At 42.9% G+C, this 22,846-nt stretch overlaps 1 protein-coding gene across 1 annotated transcript in view; it reads right to left on the bottom strand.

The window, feature by feature from the left end:
* The window catches only part of LOC309548370 (uncharacterized protein), a gene marked incomplete at both ends in the record, with an annotated part of 295,496 nt that overhangs the window by 157,456 nt on the left and 115,194 nt on the right, over positions 1–22,846 (bottom strand). Inside the window, one exon of the mRNA XM_082248308.1 lies at positions 18,010–18,249. Coding sequence (XP_082104434.1) covers positions 18,010–18,249 — 240 coding nt within the window. The remainder of the gene's footprint in view (positions 1–18,009; positions 18,250–22,846) is intronic.

The raw sequence follows: 22,846 nt of genomic DNA, 5'->3' as shown, positions 1-22,846 counted from the left end.
GGACAACCTTGTCTGGTTCCATTGGTCAAATTAAAGCTTTTGGATATTAAACCTGAGGAGAACACTTTAGCTGAGGGTTGTGAGTATAAAGTCATAATGGCCGAGTGTATAAATCCCTTGATTCCAAATTTTTCTAGAGTTTTAGAAATAAACTTCCAATGCATTCTATCAAAAGCTTTCTCTGCATCTAATGCTAAGAGAATCGTGGGGGTTTGACTATTTTCTATATGATTAATTCGATTTATCATTCGTCTAGTACCATCAGGGGCTTGTCTAACATTAACGAAACCTACTTGGTCTGGACTAATGAGATATGATGTTATATTATTTAGTCGGTTCGCTAATATTTTTGCATAGATTTTTATATCCGCGTTGAGTAATGATATAGGTCTATAATTTATGGGTGAGGTTGGGTCTTTTCCTGGTTTGGGAAGGGTAATTATTAGTGCTTCTAACATCTCTTTTGGGTATTTTCCAGATTTGGCTACTTGGTTAAATAATTTGGTCAGGTATACCTGACGTGGCTGCAGTTCTTCTGAGCTCCACAAGGTGGTAATCTCACTTATACAGAGACAGGAAATCTCTCTGGAAGACAGGAAGTGAGGTAAGGTACAGACAGGAAGTGAGGTAAGGTACAGACAGGAAGTGAGGTACAGACAGGAAGTGAAGTGAGGTACAGACAGGAAGTGAAGTGAGGTACAGACAGGAAGCTCCATGTGGGAGGAATTATAGAGGAGACGTTGCTGGAAGTATCAGTGGAGGAGGTAATGAGATTGTATTTTATCATATCTCCCATCACTCTCCCTTGTAGGACTCCATATTTCTCTGTCCCTCTTTTCGGTCTGATGTACACACAGACATATGAACATACAATATAACGCCACAAAGTCTTCATATCGCTCTCAGATTTCCCTCAGATATCAGATTATTTCATGTACTGAAGTGAAAACACTGATATGAAAGAAAAGTAATGGTGAAATAAAACATAAGTGGGTGTAACTGATCACATTGTCACCAAACGTCACCCCCAAATAAAAGTTTTCCCTGTAAGGGTCTGGTCACACCAGGAACTGCACATTTCTCATGAATTTCCACATGTGCGTTTACATGCGTTCTCAGTGCATTTTTTAGCATTGGGAAGGACAGGGGATCAAAGAAGACAAACTTGTGTTTTGTCCCCAGAGTCACATTGCGTTGTGTTTACTCCCATGTACATGCGTTTATGTACTCACAAAATCAGATACTTAAAGACTCATCCAAACCACATGTCAGTGTTTATCATCCACCTGGATGGAGATCCCTCTTTGGATGGGATGATCCCTCTGCACAGCGCTGGACTGGTGAAGCCTGACAGGGAGAGCAGCAGCTGCTGCCGCTATATCACACAGGCAGGCCGCCGCATGGATTTTTTATTTTTTTCATTTTTCAAAACCTTGTGACAAAAATTAGATCTTCAAAATACTCCCCATGCCTCTTATCCAATACTTAGGGGTGTCTACTTTCCAAAAAGGGGGGATTTGGGGGTGTTTGTTCTATCCTGGCATTTCAGGATCTCCGAAACTGTGATAGGTAGTGAGGAAGAGAAATAAATGGATTTTTGTAAGAACTTACCGTAAAATCCTTTTCTCTTAAGCTCATTGACAGACGTAGTCTTCTTGATTCTCAAGAGCTGGGTTATGTTGTCTCCGCAGGAGTAGGACTAGGCAGAATGACAAAACGTTCTGGCTCCACCCTAGGGGGCAGTCCCTGAGGGTATATCCTCCCTCTCTCTGCTACAGGGAATCAGTTCTGTTTAAAGCAGTACAGAGAAATTAACCCAACCCAACTCAATGATAGAGGGGCGGGTACTACGTCTGTCAATGAGCTTAAGAGAAAAGGATTTTACGGTAAGTTCTTACAAAAATCCATTTTTCTCTATCGCTCATTGACAGACGTGGTCTTCTTGATTCTCAAGAGCTGGGACATCCAGAAGCAGTGCCACAAATGAGGGGTGGGATTGACAAAATCAAATCCAATCTAGTAGGCCCAACCGGTGCCAAACTAGAAGTTTTAAAGGCTCATTATAAACAAAGAATGAGACTAAAGAAAAATTTTCCAACGGAAAAAACCCTCGAGGTAGACCACTGGTCTCCTCAAATTGCGGCCTGCAAAACCTTGCGGCCAAATGAGGCATCAGACGATGCCATAACATCAACTTTATAATGTTTAGAGAAGGTATGCACCGACGACCAGGTAGCCGCCTTGCACACCTGGACCACTGACGCCTGATGGCGAAAGGCCCATGACGCACTAAGTGCCCGAGTGGAGTGCGCCTTAACAGGGAACGGGGGCTCCCGACCCTTAATAGAATAAGCCTGCACTACCGTCTGTCTGATCCATCTGGAAATGGTCGCGGCAGATGCAGGCAACCCCTTTTTGGGTCCATCTGGGATCACAAAAAGTGAATCCGTCTTGCGAAACGAGTCTGTCGTTTTCAAGTATACCCTGATCGCCCGGACCACATCCAAGGAGTGTAAAGCAAACTCCCGAGGATGACTGGGCTTAGGACACAGGGAAGGTAATACAATTTCTTCATTTAGATGAAATTCTGAAACCACTTTTGGTAGGAAGGATGGATTCGGACGAAGAACCACCTTATCTCTATGAACCACCAGATATGGTGAACGACAAGATAATGCGGCCAGTTCTGACACCCTGCGTGCAGAAGTAATAGCCACCAAGAAGGCCACCTTCTGGGACAACGTGGGTAGAGGAATCTCCCTAATATCTTCAAAGGGAGGTTTCTGAAGAACCGACAACACTAAATTAAGATCCCAGGGGGGTAACGGCGCGTGCACTGGCGGAGCCAGATGTCGCACCCCCTGGATGAAATTCCGCACCAAGGAATGAGTAGCCAAAGGCTTCTGAAAGAAGATGGCTAATGCTGAGACCTGACCCTTGATAGTACTCAAGGCCAGTTTCTGCTCAACCCCTTGTTGCAGAAAAGCCAATATTCGACTAATCGAATAAGACCGAGGACGGAACCCCAAAGGTTCACACCATGCAATGTAGGACTTCCATGTGCGATGATAAATCTTTCTGGAAGTCGCTTTCCTTGCTTCAACTAGAGTAGGAATAACTGAAGCTGACAAACCTTTGTCCTTCAGCACCTGGGTCTCAATAGCCAGGCCGTTAAAGCCAGCGATCGTAAAGCAGGATGGAAGATCGGTCCCTGAGACAGTAGATCCTCTCTGAGAGGAAGTCTCCATGGGACGTCCGCCACCAGTCTGACCATGTCGGCGTACCAAGCTCGACGAGGCCAGTCCGGAGCTACCAGGATTACTGGGATTCCTTCCTCCTCTACCCTGCGAAGAAGTCTTGGCAGTAACGCGAGAGGAGGGAAGGCATATATTAGCTGGTATTGCCCCCACGGGGCGATCAGTGCGTCTGCAGTTTCTGCTAGAGGATCGCGGGAGCGAGCCACGAATCTCTGAACTTTCCTGTTGAATCGTGATGCCAACAGATCCACATCCGGTGTGCCCCACCGTAGGCACAACTGGTGGAAAATGTCTGGATGGAGGGACCATTCCCCCTGATCCAGGGTCTGACGGCTGAGATAATCTGCCTGCCAATTCTCCACCCCCGGAATGAACACCGCAGAGATTGCTGGAACAAATCGTTCCGCCCAGCGAAGAATGCAAGCCACTTCTTTGGCCGCTCGGACACTCTTGGTGCCCCCCTGATGATAGACATAAGCCACGGCCGTGGCATTGTCCGACTGGATCCGAACCGGGCTGCCCTGGAGCTGCTCGGTCCAGTGAATCAGACAAAGTCTGATCGCTCTCAGTTCCAATACATTTATCGGTAATCTGGATTCTTCCGGGGACCAAAGTCCCTGGACAGATAACTGACCAAGAATTCCTCCCCATCCGGATAGACTGGCATCCGTGGTCACTATCGTCCAATATATTGGCAGAAATGACTTTCCCTGGCTGAGCATTGGAGACCGAAGCCACCAAACCAGAGACTCTCTGGTCTGTTTGCTCAATCGTATCTGATTGTCCAGGGATTCCGGATTCCGATTCCATCTGAGAAGAATCTCTTGCTGAAGAATTCGGGTATGGGACTGGGCAAATGGGACTGCTTCGAATGAAGCCACCATCAACCCCAGAACCCTCATGCACGTCCGAAGGGAAGACCAGCTGTTGGACAGTAACAACTGGACTGCTGATTGAATCTTTCGAAGTTTCCCTACCGGAAGGAAAACTCTCGTCCTGACTGTGTCTAGAATTAGACCCAGATATTCGAGCCTCTGGGTGGGAACCAGAAATTACTTTTGCTGGTTCACCAGCCACCCGAATTCCTGTAAAGAAATCATAGTAATTTCTATGTTTTGTAGCAAGGTCTGAGGAGATTCTGCATGAAGCAGAAGATCGTCTAGGTAACCTAGAATCGATATACCTCTTTGGCGCAGAAGTGCCAACATAGGGGCCAACACCTTTGTGAAGACCCGCGGAGCCGTGGCGAGACTGAAAGGTAACGCCACAAACTGATAGTGGTTCTCCTCTACGGAAAAGTGTAGAAAACGCTGATGTCCTGCGAAAATGGGAATGTGAAGATAGGCGTCCTTGATGTCTATGGACGCTAGGACATCCCCTGGATGCAGGAAGGCTGCTACCGTGCGAATGGACTCCATTCTGAATCTTCTTATGTTGACGAAAGAATTGAGCGCTCTTAAGTCCAGAATTGGACGCACTTTGCCCTCTTTCCTGGGTATTGTAAACAGGTTTGAATAAAACCCTTGAAACCGTTCTGTCCAAGGAACGTGGACTACCACTCCTTGTTGTAGTAGATCTGTGACTGCTCTCCGCAGATCTTCTAGACGATCTGGAGATAGTCGGATATTGGAAGGGAAGAATCGCGCCGGTGGGAGAGATCGAAACTCGATCTTGTACCCTGACTTTATGACTTCGCAAACCCATTTGTCCGGGATTCTGGAAAGCCATGGATCCGGGAACCGGCGAAGACGTCCCCCCACCCCAGTTATGGGTGGGGGCGCACCTTCAGGCTTTGGATGGTTTATCTTCAGGTCTGGAGGGGGCGGGCTTTTGCTTGCCCGACCAACGACCCCTGACGCCTCCTGTAGGAACCTTGGAGGACTTAGTTTTTTCACCCGCTGGACGAGAAAACCTCTTGTGAGCAGAAAAAGAAGGCCCTCGTCTTTGACGAGTTCCTCTACCTTTAAAATTTTGCGGTAAAAAGGTGCTTTTTCCACCGGTGAGATCCTTAATGATCTCATCTAAGTTGGCTCCAAATAGACGTTCTCCTGAAAAGGGGATATTAGCCAATGCTTTTTTGGAACCTTGGTCGGCTATCCAACCTTTTAGCCACAGTGTACGCCTGAGAACCACTGCTGAGACTGATGCTCGCGCCATTAATGGAGTGGCGTCTAACGCCGCATCACATACAAACTGTAACCCCTGTATCATTTGTTCCAACAAATCTGATACCGCCTGAGGGACTTCTTCTAAGTCCCGGCGTAACCACTTGGTCCATTCAGTTACAGCCTGCGAAACCAGACCAATAGCAATTATTGGCCTGAAAGCTGATCCAATCAAGGAAAACATGGTGCGAGACATAGCTTCTATCTTGCGATCCACTGGATCTTTAAAAGACGAAGCGTCTTCTAAAGGAATAACCGTGGCTTTATTCAATCTAGCAATTGGTGAATCCACCACAGGTGGTTCTGTCCATTTCTTAATAAGGGTTTCCTCAAACGGATAACGCCTGTCAATGCGTTTGGAAATATTAAAAGTGCGTTTTGGCAGACGCCATTCTTCATCGATTGGATTGCCAAAACATTTGGGCAATGGAAAAACCTTTGCCACTTTGATGCGCTTTTTAGTCCCAAAAGGGATCTCAGTTTCAGCTATTTCTGATGGAATACCCTGTAACCTTAAAGTCTCTTGAACAGATACAATGAGTGCGTTTACCAACGCTTCCTCTCGGGCTATGGCAGATGCCGAAACATCCTCCTCACTGTCTGAAGAGACAGGACCCGAGACACCAATACCAGATGAAGTACCTGCAACTGCAGAAATAGGCTCAGAGTCTGAATCCGAGGTTTCAGATAATAAGGGGTTAGGCGGGGGTCGCTTTTTTGCGCCCTGTCCCTGACAAGCCACTTCCACCCGGGACACAAAAGTTTCCATAATGGCTGACAAAGATTCAATTGTCAATGGGGTGCTGGAGGATCCCGCAGACCCCTCGAGGGGATCCGGAGGAGATACATGAGTGGCAGGGTCCATGTTAATACAGGACACTTTTGCCAGCAATAAACAAAAAAACTTTTTTTTTTTTTTTTTTTTGTGTGTCTCCCCCTAGCGCAATAGCGCCCCTCAGAGTACCTGCTTCTCGATCCCAGAGAGAGAGAGAGAGGGACCCCCAAGGCTCACCAACCGATGCAGTGCAGTTTCCAACAAACTGCAGCCAGCGTCTGTCTTACACAGACTGGAAGGAGCTGTTTGCTTTTTCCCGGGCAGAAGGCGTGGCTCCGCCCCCTGTGTACGCCTTCCGGCGTTCCCAGCCCTCCACGAGGAAGCTGGGCTCACAAAACATGGCCGCCCCCATAGAAGAGACATAAGACTCCAAAAACATGGCGGCCGGCGTGACCTGGGGACATACATGCATTCGGTCTACGGCAAAATGGCGGCAGACCGCCGATATCGTCTTCCCAGCACATCCACCTGCACTCTGCTGAGAGGTGACATATGGATCTACAGAGATACACTGCACATAAGATAGGATTATACCTCCTATGTTTGCTGTAATGTTACAGTCTGCTGGGTAGAGTGTTAGCTCTTGAACCAAGTCCACTTCCCACAAACACATGCTGTATTACAAGGGGGACTTGTAAGTGTCAGATATATACTGACCATATATGGAGGGGCCCATAATATATACTGCCTCATAAATGAGGAAAAAAGGGAACGTCTTACTCACCATACCGAACCGACAGGCACCCTCTCTTCATAATACCCTCTCCACCGAGGTGGGGGTTTGTGGACGCCTCGACTCTCTGGTCCTGGCGTCCAAGCGAGCTTTTAACTCGCAAAGTCAGTCCCTTTACTGGGACTTCGTCGCGGCCGACTCAGCGCACTGGTCTGCACGCGCTTTTAGGCAGAAACCGGGGTGACCACTGGATCTCACATCCAGCCCGTCGCCCGGCCCCGCATACTTACTTGAATATGTCGCGGCCGACCAAGCGCAATGCCTGGTCTGCACGCGCTCGTAGGCCGGCTGGGGTGACCACAAGTGTCGCCCAGTCCGGCATTTTTGCTTGAAGATCTCACAGGAAAAAAACACTGGAGAAAACTACCTAAAAAAAATGTCTTTTTCTTAAAGAAAAAAAGTCTTGCCAGGACCAAAAGATCCCAGCAAGGAACTTAGGTCCTTACTCCTGACTAGACAGAAAAAAAACTGATTCCCTGTAGCAGAGAGAGGGAGGATATACCCTCAGGGACTGCCCCCTAGGGTGGAGCCAGAACGTTTTGTCATTCTGCCTAGTCCTACTCCTGCGGAGACAACATAACCCAGCTCTTGAGAATCAAGAAGACTACGTCTGTCAATGAGCGATAGAGAAACACCCTTTGAAAGCCTGAAGGTGGTCATTGGATTTTGGGGACCTGTATTTGGCTAGACTGCCAAAAAGTCTCTCATGTGGGATCCCCATACTCAGGAGAAGTAGCAGAATGTGTTTTGGGGTGTAATGTCACATATATCCATGGCATGTGCGAGAAATATATCATTAAAGTGACAACTTTGTGTACAAAAAAGAAAAACTATTTTTTTGTCATATTCAAAAAACTTTTTGCGATAAATAAAATCTTCCATGCACTCACCATGCCTCTCAGCAAATATCTCTGGGGCGTCTACATTCCAAAAAGGGGTCATTTTGGGGGTTTATGTACTGCCGTGGCATTTTAGTACTTCAAGAAATGTGATAGGCAGTCAGAAAGTAAAAGCTATGTAAATTCCAGTATATATCCCATAGTTTGTAGACTGTATTGTATTCTGCTACATGTCTTTGGGGAAAAAAAATATATATATATATATTTCTTAAATTTATGAAAAAATTTGATTTTATTGGATATTTTTTTTATAATAGAAAGTAGAATTTTTATTTTTTTTCCCAAATGTATCATTTATATAATAAAAAATAGAAACCCCAGTAGTTAGCAAATATCACCAAATAAAATCTTTGTTTTTGTGAAAAAAATTATGTAAACTTAATTTGGGTACAGTGCTGCATGACCGTGCAATTGGCAGTTAAAGTAGCGCAGTGCAGAATAGTAAAAAATGCCCTGGTCATGAGGGGGGGGGGGGGACCTTCTGAAGCCTAAGAGGTTAAATTGCATTTATGTGCCAAGAAATAACTTTAATGTATTTTTTTACTTAAATTTTGCCTTTTATAAAGCATTGCTCTAATATCATGTAACATAAATAAATTAGAACTACCAACATTTTATTCTCTATGGTGTCTGCTGTCAATAGATATATAATATATTGGGGGTTTTAAGTAATCTTCAGGATATAAATTGATTTTTAAACATGTAAACAAAATAAAAAATAATAATAATAAAAAAAATGGCTCCAGGACTCAAGTGGACCCTTTATTACACACTGAGTCCAGGAAGCCACAGAGAGACCACGTTTCCCCTGACTTCCTCTCCAGGCTGTGATCCCACTCTGGTTGGGCGCCACCTACAGTGGAAGAAGAAGACTGCACATGCCTACATCTGCTTTATGCTTTGTCTGATCAGGATGACGGCATTTCTCCCTGAACGCAGAGTGCCCTAAACACGAGGTAAACGTGGTGCAGCATTTAGCCCAGTCCAGCTGTAGTGTAGACTATGACAGGCTGCAGGCAGCGGGGGTGGACGCTGTACCTGTCTACCAGGTGTATTATACCACCAGCATTTCACACACAGGGGCTGGACCCCCCCAGGTACAAGGGACGGAAGAGATACAATCAGCTTGTCACCCATTCCACCAGACTCCTATAACTGGAAGATTACATTTTTGGGTGGATGTGTTGTAGAAGAACCCAGACCACAGTATTGTGCGGTGAAAATAAAATCCAACTTTATTAATCATATATATGTGACACTTTACCAACAGAAGAAAAGAGATAGATTGTTTACATTTCAAGGATATATTTATACCATTTATATCATCTATGCTAAGAAACTGATTACCATATGACACACCCCTCATTATTACCAGCCCCGCCCACTTATGTAACCCTCTAAACATCCAAATCCCTGTAAATTCCCAGAAGACACTTTCATCTTTTATCCATAACAAGCTCATTGGGTAGAAGATAACCCCGAGCCCCTCCTGCTCATTCCCACACAACAAGTCCATGTCACCATCTACAAGGTTAGAGGACCTGAAGGAGAACAAGACCATGACCACCAGGACCATCGCCTGACTGAAGCCATGCTCACATTTCTTTCTAATGCTGCTTTTATGGTCTCCTCAGATACAGATCTGGCAGATGTACATTAGTGTAACCCTTTCACTCAAATCTGTGCTTGACCATCTTTTTTGGGGTACAGAGGTGACATTAGGGGTCTAACGTCTCTTTAAAGAGGACCTGTGACCAGCAATATGCTATCACATGAGGGGCTATCAACCCCCTATGTGATAGAAATAAAGTTGAGGGAAAAGTTAAAACAAACTTAAAGTATCACACTGTAAATAATAAAAACACACAAAAAAAAATGTACCCCCCCTCCCCGTGTACATATAGTAAACGCCAGTGTTGGGTGCGGTTATGTAGGAAAACAACAATCACACAACACATCTTACATATCGCTGCTCACACCAGAGTGAGAGGAATAACTCTAGGGACATCATTCATGGATAACTTTTTATACTGATGACCTGTAAAGGATTTTAAAGCGTCACCTATGGGACATTTTTGGTATTGAAGTTTGTCACCATTTCACAAGTCCATCCAATTTTTACAGCTTGACATGTTTGGTATCTATATACAAGACACAAACCTCATATTTTATATTTCATCAAAGAATTTGGGTAATAATTTGTGTTTGTGTGCACTAAAATTATCTGCGGTGCTTCTTTTTTTTTTACAGAAAATGTGCATTTGATAAAAAATTGTGCTAATATCCTCTGACATAAAAAATTAAAACTACCATTTTATTCTCCAGAGTCTCTGCTTTGAGAAAAAAAAAATGTTTGTGAGTTTTAAATAATCATCTAGGCTAAAAATGTGAATTTAACCATGTGCATAAAAAATGTACAATCAACTCTGGCAGTAAAAGAAAGAACCGCACCAATGTAGAAAATTATTATCACAACTATAGCAACAACTAATGGCTTAGGAAGGAAACCCACCATATTACTCAACCAAGTTCCAACTAAACCCATCCAAGACAATGGATCCCACTTCCTCCCACCCAGGTGCCTGTTGGATCTCCTTTACCTTGTGTAGATATCTCCTTCTGAGATCCTCATGATATAAAATAAATGTACAACACTCTCTATGTGACACCAGATTGTAGACTCCACCTTGAGCTTCCCAGAGATAGTCAGCAGCCATGCAGTTCTGTGACACCACCTTAGGTGATGGAGACACTTCTGCTGTCAGCTCTGCTATAACATCAATGGTCTCATTGGTTATCTGGTCCATGACTCCAGTACACGGGTTCATCCTAATTATCTTAGATTACTTAGATTCCCCATCCCGTCTATGAAGGGATCACTGCATAAAACATTTCCCCTCCAGAGAAAATGTTTCTTCTCACTGGAAGGCCAGGGGAGTATTGGGAGAAATTGAGGCTTTCCCTTACAGATATGGGAGGAGCAACATAACCTAAAGTACAGCTATGGATGGAATTGAAGGGAAGACATTTTAGGGGGCTCCTTACACACAAGAAGTATATTTTATCTGGAAGGACTAGGAATCCATTGGACGAATCGGGATTAAACATTCCGCAATTACATTGAGAACCATGAAATGTTACTGGCCTGTGATTGGCTCTCCTATTGTTAGCGAGGTAAGTGAGACTTCCTTTGCCGGTGTCATTAATGGAATTTAAGAATCCATGTGAAATGTTTCTCCTAAAACCAAAAAGGTGACCCCCTTGGGTAGGTACCCATCCTAATATTCCTAATATGAGATTGTAGTCTCGGCTACTACAGGAAAGATGTGGGCAATCATTTACACCTTTTACAGCAGGACAGTAAATATCAGAACACAATTCATACATAAGACCAACAGCAGGAAGTCTGCTAACTTAATGTGTAATGCAATCTGTCATTATCATTCCCAGAGTTCCCTCTGCAACATCGTTTTATCACCTGTTATCCTGTCTGTAGATCTGTTATTTTCCCACCTTCTGTAACAGGGTGACAACCCCCATCATTCTGCAGTAACATTACACAGCAGTGTTGTCACCCTGTACAGGGAAGTCTTAGATAGATTATAAGTTAATGTGTAAGGTAAAGTCTACAGGCTTGGAAAGATCAGTTTGTAATTGGATAGAAAATTGGCTAAAAGATAGAATTCGGAGAGTAGTGGTCAATGATTCTTACTCTGAATGGTGTAAGGTTATCAGTGGTGTTCCCCAAGGTTCAGTGTTGGGACCCTTACTTTTTAATATCTTTATAAATGATATTTGGGTCTGGGATTAAAAGTACCATTTCAGTCTTTGCAGATGACACCAAGCTTTGCAGTGGAATAACTTCCTTACAGGATGTCTCCAACTTACAAGCTGACCTCAATGCAATGTTTTATTGGTCAATTATGGGGTAAATGAGGTTTAAATGTTGATAAATGTAAAGTTATGCACTTGGGGGTAAGAATATGCATGAATCATACATACTATGGGGAGAAGGATCAGGGGAAATCCATAGCAGAGAAGGATCTGGGGGAATCCATAGCGGAGAAGGATCTGGGGGAATCCATAGCGGAGAAGGATCTGGGGGAATCCATAGCGGAGAAGGATCTGGGGGAATCCATAGCGGAGAAGGATCTGGGGGAATTCATAGCGGAGAAGGATCTGGGGGAATTCATAGCTGAGAAGAATCTGGGGGAATTCATAGCTGAGAAGGATCTGGGGAAATCCATAGCAGAGAAGGATCTGGGGGAATCCATAGCGGAGAAGGATTAGGAGAATCCATAGCTGAGAAGGATCTGGGTGTTCTGATAGATCCTAAGCTAAATAATAGCATGCAATGCCAAGCTGCTGTTTCCAAAGCAAGCAAAGTCCTTTCTTGTATAACAGAGGCATGGACTCCAAAGAGAGAGAGAGAGAGAGAGAGAGAATTTTTCCCCTCTACAAATCATTAGTAAGACCTCATCTGGAATATGCAGTTCAGTTTTGGGCTCCAGTTCTTAAAAAGGATATCAGGGAACTGGAGAGAGTGCAGAGAAGGGCAACCAAACTGATAAGAGGCATTGAGGAGAGATTAAAGGAACTGAATTGATTCTCTCTTGAGAAGAGGAGATTAAGGGGGGATATGATCACCATGTATAATACATAAGGGGGGATATGATCTCCATGTATAAATACATAAGGGGGGATATGATCTCCATGTATAAATACATAAGGGGTCCATATAGCGAACTTGGCGTTGAATTGTTCACTTTAAGGTGAACACAGAGGACAAGGGGGCACTCTTTACGTCTAGAGGAAAATAGATTTCATCTCCAAATACAGAAAGGTTTCTTCACAGTAAGAGCTGTGAAAATGTGGAATAGACTCCCTCCAGAGGTGGTTCTGGCCAGCTCACTAGATTGCTTTATAAAAGTCCTGGATTCTTTCCTGGATGTTCATAATATAAATGGCTACTAGGATTTATAGGTAAAGTTAATCCAGGGAATATCCGATTGCCTCTCTGGGGATCAGGAAAGAATTGTTTCCCCTGCTGTAGTAAATTGGATCATGCTTTGCTGGGGTTTTTCGCCTTCCTCTGGATCATCTGTGGGTATAGGATTGTGTATATGGGATTGTATGGTTGGGTTTTCTTTACTGTTTTTTTTTTAAATGGTTGAGCCAGATGGACTTGTGTCTTTTTTCAACCTGACTAACTATGTAACTATGTGTAAGTAAGACACACAACAGAAAAAGCCCAACTTCAGCTAACGCTTCTAAAGCAGTTACAGCAACAGGGTTTTTTTTCTAAGGGTTAAACCTCCATATGAATTAAAACTGACAGTAAGCAACTCCTCCAACTGCCATTTTTTGCCAAATTGCTAAACCTTCAATAGGAAGTTGAATAAAATAGATCAACTGGGAGGATCAACAAGTAGTAAAAATGTTACAAGGGGAGACTCGGAAAAACAAAAACTTGTTTGCTAATGACTGATCTTTTAGACCCTGCAGGACTCATTAACCTGTTGCCGACCACCCGCCACCTTTTTACTGCGGCAGTGTGGCTCTCCTGCACAAACCAACGTAGACCTACATCGGTTGCGCACCTGCAGTTAGGGGGGCGAGCGCACACACTGCCGCCGGCACGTTCCTGCCCCACTCAGCAACGGGGTAGCCAATGCACGGGTCAGGCGGCTCCGATCCCCGCTGAGAGAGGACGGTCAGATGTTGTAAACACAGCTGACCATTCTTCTCCCTGGAATGATCACAGAGCCCCTGTAATCCTTCTATATAGGATCACAGGTCTCTAAGATTATTTCACAAACCACGCCCCCCCCCCACAGTTAATATCACACCCCTAGGCTCACATTTAACCCCTTGATCACCCACAATGTTAACTCCTTCCCTGCCAGTGTCATTATTACAGTGACAGTGCATATTTTTAGCAGTGATTTCTGTAGTAATGTCACTGGTACCCCCAAACATGTCAAAAATGGCAGTTTGGGGTCCGATCTGTCCACCGCAATGTCGCAGTCCAGCTAAAAATCGCCGCCATTACTAGTAAAAAAATAAAAAAAATAAAAATGGCTTAAATCTTTCCCGTAGTTAGTAAACGCAATGACTTTTGCGCAAACCAATCAAAATCCGCTTATTGTGATTTTTTTTTTTTTTTACTAAAATTATGTAGCAGAAAACAAATTGGCCTAAAATGTTAAAAAAATTTGATATTTAAATATTTTTTGAGAATGTTATATAGCAGAAAGTGAAAAATTTGTTTTCTGTTTTTTAGAATTGTCGCTTTTTTTTTGTTTATAGCGCAAAAAATAAAAATCACACCGGTGATCAAATACCACCAAAAGAAAGCGCTGTTTGTGGGGAAAAAAAGGACATCAATTTTATTTCGGTACAGCAGCGGCTGACTGCGCAATTGTCAGTTAAATGTAACGCTGTGTCGAATTGCAAAATATGGCCTGGTCATTAGGGGGAAAACCTTCCAGTCAAGAAGTGGTTAAAAAAACTGTCACCTAAAATACATCACATTGTCCCCTATGTGATGAAAGGGAAGTAAAACAAAAATTACAAATATTTTTATTTTTTTGCAAAAAAATTGGTTACACCCAAGCACATAAAATTTCCCCCCGAAGAAATTTTGAGGCCCTCTTCCTATATGCTCGTAGAAACGTAAGCGCATACATCGGGGCACCTACGAGTGAAAAAGTTGATTGCGATACACATGTTACCACACACACACAGGAGTGAAAGCAATAATTCTAGCACCAGACCTCCTCCATAACACTAAACTGATACATGTAGGGGGCTTTTTAAGCATTGCCTATAGAAAATATAGGGGACTGAAGTTTGTTGCCATTTCACAGGCACACACAAATTTAAGGTTTGGCAAATTTGGTATCCATTTACTCAGCGCAACCTCTTTTATATTTTACCAAACATGTGGGTAATTTATTGCATATGTTCACCCTAATGTTCACGTTAGGTTAAATTTTGTGTTTCCTATACCTTTAAAGTAATATCGGGTGACATAAATTTGAACTACCACTATTTTATTCTCTAGGGAGCTTTCAGAAAATATATAATGTTTGGGGGTTTTACATAATTTTCAAGTCTAAAATGATTTTTAAACGTGTGCAAAAAATGCAAAAAGGGGTCAGGCAGCAAAAAGGTTAAAGTGAACCCCAACTGGAGGAATGTCAGTCCTCAAATGTGGTAAGAATGTGACCACACCCTTCACACTTGGTAAGCTCAGAGCTCTTGCAGTTGTGCTGTGTGAATAGTCTATGGAGATGAATAATAGCTGGACAGAGGAAGAAGATATCAAGGACATTCTTTCTTCACCAGATGGAATCCCTGAGACTTTCAGTAGAACCAAATGTAACACAAAGTAGCCAGCTGAAATTAAATGGTACTGTTAAATGCATCCCATAAACAGCAGAAAGTCAGTGTTGAAGGCCTACAGCAGCTTAAATGATGGATGTGTAAATGACCGCGCTACCCTAATAATTTCCTGTGACAGTATAAATATAAATATAAAATAATAAATATAAAAAGTGCCTGTGCAATCTTATAACCAATGCTCATATAGTACCTTAATAGGGTGGATAAACAATATATTACTGTGAAATACCGTGATTCCTCTTAACGTGCAACGTGCTGATAATAAATATACTGTAAAATATACCACTCAAGAGATAGATAAATAAATATAAATGTCCAATGCAATCAAGTCCATAAAGTGAATACAAAAAAGATTGTGCAAAAAACGTGCTCAAACACTGTCGGTGTGGGGATGAAAGTGCTGCGTGCCGGTGATCCTTGGGTTCTCACTCTGTGCCCAGGGGTAATGTAGCACACTTACCGGAAGGTGTGGATTCCAATGGCATACACCAAAAGGAATCGAAATCGCTTTGTCTGCTGCTCCTGTATATCGATAGGTGGGTGGACGGTCTCCTTATGGATATAGGTAAGCGTTCCGCATGGAAGAAAGAAGGTAGAAGCTCCTCATAGTGTAAAAAGGTTTTTCCTTTTATTAAAACTTCAACTTCATAAAATCAAATCAACATCAATCTTCCCATACAGCTTCCAAGAATAAATCCATAAAAACCCCCGATCGGTGATGCAGAATTTAAAAACACTCCAAATGTGATAAAAAACACTCCAGATAAAAACGTAAGGTGACACAGCAAAAACAAACTCGACCCAAAAATGAACTGTGGGGTCAATATGGTAATGAGAAACGCTCTTAGAGCTCCTATGGTGCCTCGCGGCTGGGATACCTCATAGGATGCTGGCTGTAACCGCTGACTCGCGCCGAACCCGGAAGTCGGAATCTCGGCGTGCGGTCCAGCTACTGACTCAGAGCGAGGCAACGTGCGTGCCAACTTGACGCGTTTCGTCAGTGTGACGTCTTCGGAAGTGGTCTTCGGAAGTGGCGTATGCCATTGGAATCCACACCTTCCGGTAAGTGTGCTACCTTACCCCTGGGCACAGAGTGGGAACCCAAGGATCACCGGCACGCAGCACTTTCATCCCCACACCGGCAGTGTTTGTGCACGTTTTTTGCACAATCTTTTTTGTATTCACTTTATGGACTTGATTGCATTGGACATTTATATTTATTTATCTATCTCTTGAGTGGTATATTTTACAGTATATTTATTATCAGCACGTTGCACGTTAAGAGGAATCACGGTATTTCACAGTAATATATTGTTTATCCACCCTATTAAGGTACTATATGAGCATTGGTTATAAGATTGCACAGGCACTTTTTATATTTATTATTTTATACTGTCACAGGAAATTATTAGGGTAGCGCGGTCATTTACACATCCATCATTTACCTATGAGATCACTACCTTGGTAGTGTTCTTGAATACTTGCTGCTTCCCAAATTACCATAATTAAATACCTAGGCGCGAGTACACCATCGTTTTCATTTCTACAGCAGCTTAGAAAATTACTTTCTTACTGAACAGAGACTTCTCCCTGGCTGGTGTCCCAACCACAGACCTGCCTGCAAAGCTGTCATCCATGAGAGGAGATGAAACATGGAAAGGAGGCATTGATCAGGGGAGAGAAAGTTTGGATAAGGTGAGCATAGCTGGAGCCCGAAAGCCTGGCATATGGTGTATCGACAGTCAGAAGAACCTGGAAGGGACTCTCCCACTGAGACTTGGCAAGATGCCCCATGGATCCCATCCCAGTCACTGATACTGAGGCAGTGTTGGTCATGTATTAGCTCAGGCAAGGAAGAAAACACTTGGGAACACAGCTCAGTTAGTGAATGATGAAATTGCATTACATGTTCAGTCAAAGCTCCATAAAAAAAAAAAAAAAAAAAAAGAGGAGAATCATGAGGATCATTTACTGATACTTATCTGAAAAAATTAAAATAAAAAATGTATAATATTTACAGGCCTTCTAGGTGTGTGTGATGGACATAAGCACTACAGTTAGTGCATTCAATCATTACATTCCAGTTTGCTCACAGACTTTAGTTTATTTTTTTTCTAAAGACACATTTTATCTTTTCACGTCTTCCCTAGCTTGTGGGATGATATTGGGGCTGTGAAACTAATGGGACACCCGTAAATCCTTTATTATTCCTCCTTCTTCCAGAGTTTCCTCTCTGCAGCTGAAGCTTATAAATCCTCTGGTGATACATTAGCACAGCATTTACTGTATAATCTTTGTCACATTTAAAGCATTAAAATGGCTTCCTTCCAGTGTGAACCCTCTGGTGTCTGATAAGGTTTGACGTCTCTGTAAAAGCTTTGCCACATTCACAACACTAATATGACTTCTCTCCAGTGTGAATCCTCTGGTGACTGAGAAGATGTGACTTCTGTATAAAAGCTTTGCCACATTCAGAACACTGATATGGCTTTTCTCCAGTGTGAACCATCTGGTGTCTGATGAGCTCTTTCTTGGTTATAAAAGCTTTGCCACATTCAGAACACTGGTATGACTTCTCTCCAGTGTGAATCCTCTGGTGACTGATAAGACGTGACTTCTGTATAAAAGCGTTGCCACATTCAGAACACTGATATGGCTTTTCTCCAGTGTGAATCATCTGGTGTCTGATAAAATCTGACTTCTGTGTAAAAGCTTTGCCACATTCAGAACACTGATATGGCTTCTCTCCAGTGTGAATCCTCTGGTGACTGATAAGATGTGACTTCTGTGTAAAAGCTTTGCCACATTCAGAACACTGATATGGCTTTTCTCCAGTGTGAATCATCTGGTGTCTGATGAGCTTTTTCTTGGTTATAAAAGCTTTGCCACATTCAGAACACGGATATGACTTCTCTCCAGTGTGAATCCTCTGGTGACTGATAAGACGTGACTTCTGTATAAAAGCGTTGCCACATTCAGAACACTGATATGGCTTCTCTCCAGTGTGAATCATCTGGTGTCTGATAAAATCTGACTTCCGTGTAAAAGCTTTGCCACATTCAGAACACGGATATGGCTTTTCTCCAGTGTGAATCATCTGGTGACTGATAAGATGTGACTTCTGTATAAAAGCTTTGCCACATTCAGAACACTGATATGGCTTTTCTCCAGTGTGAATCATCTGGTGTGTGATGAGCTCTTTCTTGGTTATAAAAGCTTTGCCACATTCAGAACACTGATATGACTTCTCTCCAGTGTGAATCCTCTGGTGTGTGATAAAATTTGACTTCCGTGTAAAAGCTTTGCCACATTCAGAACACTGATATGATTTCTCTCCAGTGTGAACCTTCTGGTGTGTTATACCTTTTGCCTCCATTGTAAAACCTTTATCACATTCCAAACAAGAAATATCTTCTGAAATGACTTCTCATATATACATGGGTTGGACTTTACAGTAAAGACATTGTCACTTCCAGAGCACTAAAATTACTTCTCGTTTGTTGTCCTCTGAGGTTGGATCAATGTTGAAGAGCATTCAAAACATTCATGACATGTAGAACACGGATAGGTCTTGTGTCCTGTGTGAATCTTCCAGTGAACTGCAATAAAGACTTTCAGTCACTTATAACATCCATATGGCTTGCTTCTCATGTAACTTTGTTGTATTGTTGTAACAAGACAAGCATGACCAAAAAATGGTTCATAAATCCATCTGTGCAGAAAAAAAAACAGAAGTCATAATTCTATAAAAAAGGTTAAAAAAAGTTGCTTCCTTTTTAACATTTATTATTAACTGCTTCCCGCTGGGCCTATTGTAATATGACAGCCAAACAGGAGCCCCATTGTTACATAGTTAGTGAGTTAGAAAAAAGACACCAGTCCATCCAGTTCAACCTGTGTGTGTGTGTTTGCTGCTAACCGAACATTGTATACCCCTGTATGTTGTTCTTCTTAAGGTGCCCATCTAATAGTTTTTTTAAACTATCGATGCTCCCTGCTGATACCACTGCTTGTGGAAGAGAATTCCACATCCTTACTGCTCTGACAGTAAAGATTACCTTATGTAGTTTAAGGTTAAACTGTTTTTTTTTTCTAGTTTTAGTGAGTGACCCCGTATCTTATTGTATTCCCTTTCTCTGAAAAGTTTGTTCCCTATGCCCGGTCACCAGTACGATATTTGTACATTGATATCGTATCCCCTCTCAAGCGTCTCTTCTCCGGAGAAAATAAGTTCAATACTTGTAGTCTTTCCTCAGAGCTGATGTCCTCCATTCCCCAAATTATCTTTGTTGCCCTTTTCTGGACTCTCTCCAGTTCCAGCACATCCCTTCTGAGGACCGGTGCCCAGAACTGGACAGCACTATCTGATAAACTGTGTAACTCACTACACTCTCCCTGAAGGAATGTGGAATTGTGTGTAGGGCGAGTGTATTGTGTGTTAATCAGCAGGCTTTATGGTGGCATAGGTGGTAGAATACAGGGCTTGCAAGTGAGAAGCTGTGGGCTCTAATCCCTTGGCCAGTGGGTGATTAATATTAATTATGGATATTAATTAAAACTTTTTAAATAACTTATGGATGCGGGAACTTTAAGTTCCCGCGAAAAAGCCCATTTGTTCGCCATTCAGGGATCGGGCGAGCTGGCAGTGTTTGAGTCGAACTTAGTTTAGACTCGAACACGAAGCTCATCACTATGCACCAATTTGGGTTCTTTTTACCAAAGAAATGTAGCAGCATATATTTTGGTCTAAAATTAGGAAGAAATGAAATGTTGAAAATAAATACCCTAACAGAAATGAAGAATGTAAATGTGTTAAAGATAAGGGTTTTCAGAGATCACCTAAATACAGAGTAGAAGATAGTCAGACAGATTGAGGTAGAGAGTTCCAGAGGATGGGAAAGGCTCTGGAGAAGTCCTGGAGGTGAGGAGAGTAGGAGGTATTGTGAGGAGTGAAGAGAATGGTTTGGTTGGCATTTTGAGACAAGGTTGGTGATGTAGCTGGGGGAAGAGTTGTGGAGGGCTTTGTAAGATGTTGTAAGTATTTAGAATTTAATAGGAAGAGATCAAACAAAAGAGTTGCCCTGGCATTATTGCACCTCCAACAGGTAGGAAAGGTTGTGGGAAAAATGCTGTGCAAAAGTGGGTAATGTATAACATCTGGTCAAAGATTATATCTGGACTACTGGACACTGCTGGAAAAGGAGGATTTGTGAGTAAAGAATAGGATATGATCTCTTTCTGTCTGAGTGAATGTGTGACCCAAATCTCTTCCCATTTCAGAAGGAATAAAGTTGTGAAATCTCAGTTTTGATTGGTAAGGAAGTGATGGGATATGGAAATTGTGTGACCTGTTGGCTGACTTCATCTTTATTCCGGCATCATGGAAGAATGCATTGTCACCTGACCCGTCTGTAACGCTCATTAATAAATGTTTCATCAATAAATGCATGATCTTTTGCCAATCGCAATACATATATATTTGTTGCAGTTTTGAAATGGTTTACCGGGATTATGGCTGAAGACTGCAATTCTATTTCTCATAAAAGCAATCTGAGCAGTAGCCGCTGGATCACTATTAGAAGCAGTGAGAGGGGTGTGTCCCCTCCCCCCCCCCTGCTTCTCACCAGTGTCTCAGGCCTTCTGTTCTTACCAGTGAGCCTGGGAAATGATCCGACAGTTTGCACAGCTGGTCACAGAGGTGAGAAGAAACCAGATCGTCTCTGATCACCTCTACAATCTAGGAGGACCGGAGCGACATCATGACATGTCTAGGGCGGAAGTAACCAGGTTTGGTTTTTTTCCCAAAAAATAGGTTATATATTGTATAATTTTGTATTAAAATTCATTAAAGCATACTTTTTCCCAAAAAATTACGGTTGAAAAACTGCTACGCAAATACAGTATGAAAAAAAAAAAAATTGCAACAACCGCCATTTAGGGTCTCTGCTAAAAAAAAATATGTATAATGTGTGGGGGTTCTAAGTAACTTTCCAGCAAAAAAATACAGATTTTTACTGATTTGCCAGAAAAGGCTTGGTCCTTAAGTGGTTGAGCTTGTTAGTTTCTGTCCAACTGAAGTGTTGGAGGGACAGCTGAATGTGGAATCTGCACTGAACCATACCAGGCCACGTGCCCTTAACATGAGAAGAGTACCATGACAGAGACACCCTAGAAAAGCACCATGTCCCTATGTTGATAGGGACAAGGCCTCTTTTCCACAACTCTGGCCCAGTGGTTGTGGGGGTCTGCAGGAGGGGGTTTATCAGAATCTGGAAGCCCCCTTAAAAAGGGTCCCCCAGAAATCCTGCTCCCCCTACATGAATGAGTAAGGATTACATAGTATGCCTGGTTACTCATTTACAACAAAAACACAGGACAGCACAATGAAAAGGTCCAATCAGCAAAAAACCTAACAAATCCGTAATTATTCATGGCATCCAGCAATGTAGCTCCCTCCAATGGAGGGAAAGAAAACACACTGACCAGCTGGACTATCGGGAGTCTAACGGGACTTAGAACCTATAAAATCACTTCGAAATATCGGGTCTGTAATATGGAGCATAGTTGTAATAACCCCATTTTCAATGCCTCTGCCTCTCAGAAAATTTGGTTTCAGCAGCTAAGCCATCAAAGCCTGTGACCGAGAAGCAGGGTGAAAAATCGGATCTTTAGATAACAGATCTTGTCCATCTGGTAGAGGCCACAGAGCACCGGCTGACAGATAAATGAGGTCAGCATACCCCACTCTGCAAGGTCAATCCTAATCTATGAGAATGACTTGCTTGTCCTTGCTTTCTATCCATCAAAGCTGAACTCCGGCTTTTGATATAATTTACTTATTTTCTTTGGGCCAGCTTGTACAACTATGTCCCTCACTAACATGTGAGGCCACTGGATGTTCAGTATAAACTGTATGTAGCTGAGGCTCAATGCATTATATGGCACTGTTCCGGGTTTATGCAGAGACTTTGTCTCATACCTGGAACACAGTAGAGTATCTGATCAGTGCTCAGCCATTCAGAGAAAGTGATGTATTCTAGCAATGAATATAAAGCTTCCTCTGATTGGCAGAGTCAGAGGTTGTGACATCATCAGCCCGCCTCTCTGACCAATTCACTGCTAGAATACATCACTTTCTCTGAATGGCTGAGCACCACTGTGATAGACCACTGTGTTCCAGGTATGAGACAGGAAGTCTTGGCTCGAACCCGGAACACAGTGCTGTCTAATGTATGTAGCCTCAGCTACATACACTTTACACCACACATCCAGTGGCTTCACAGGTTAGTGAGGAACATGGCCCAAATGACCTAAGCTGGCCCAATCAAACTATGTAAAAGTGTATCAAAAGCTGGAGTTAAGCTTTAAAGTAGAGGAGGTAAGAACTTCAGTGGAGAAAAAGCATAGATTATGGCATACTGATCCCACTGTACAATTAGTTCCCCAAGATAGACATACAACCCAGAACAACTCCTGATTGAGAGACTATTCCCCCAGGTCCAGATGAAAAAAATTACAATTCTCCACCCCAGGGATGTGCACAATAGAGA

Source organism: Pelophylax lessonae (genome assembly GCF_965119305.1).
Source record: "Pelophylax lessonae genome assembly, chromosome: 2".
NCBI classification, from domain to species: Eukaryota; Metazoa; Chordata; class Amphibia; order Anura; family Ranidae; genus Pelophylax; species Pelophylax lessonae.
This window is presented reverse-complemented; position numbering and strand designations above follow the sequence as displayed.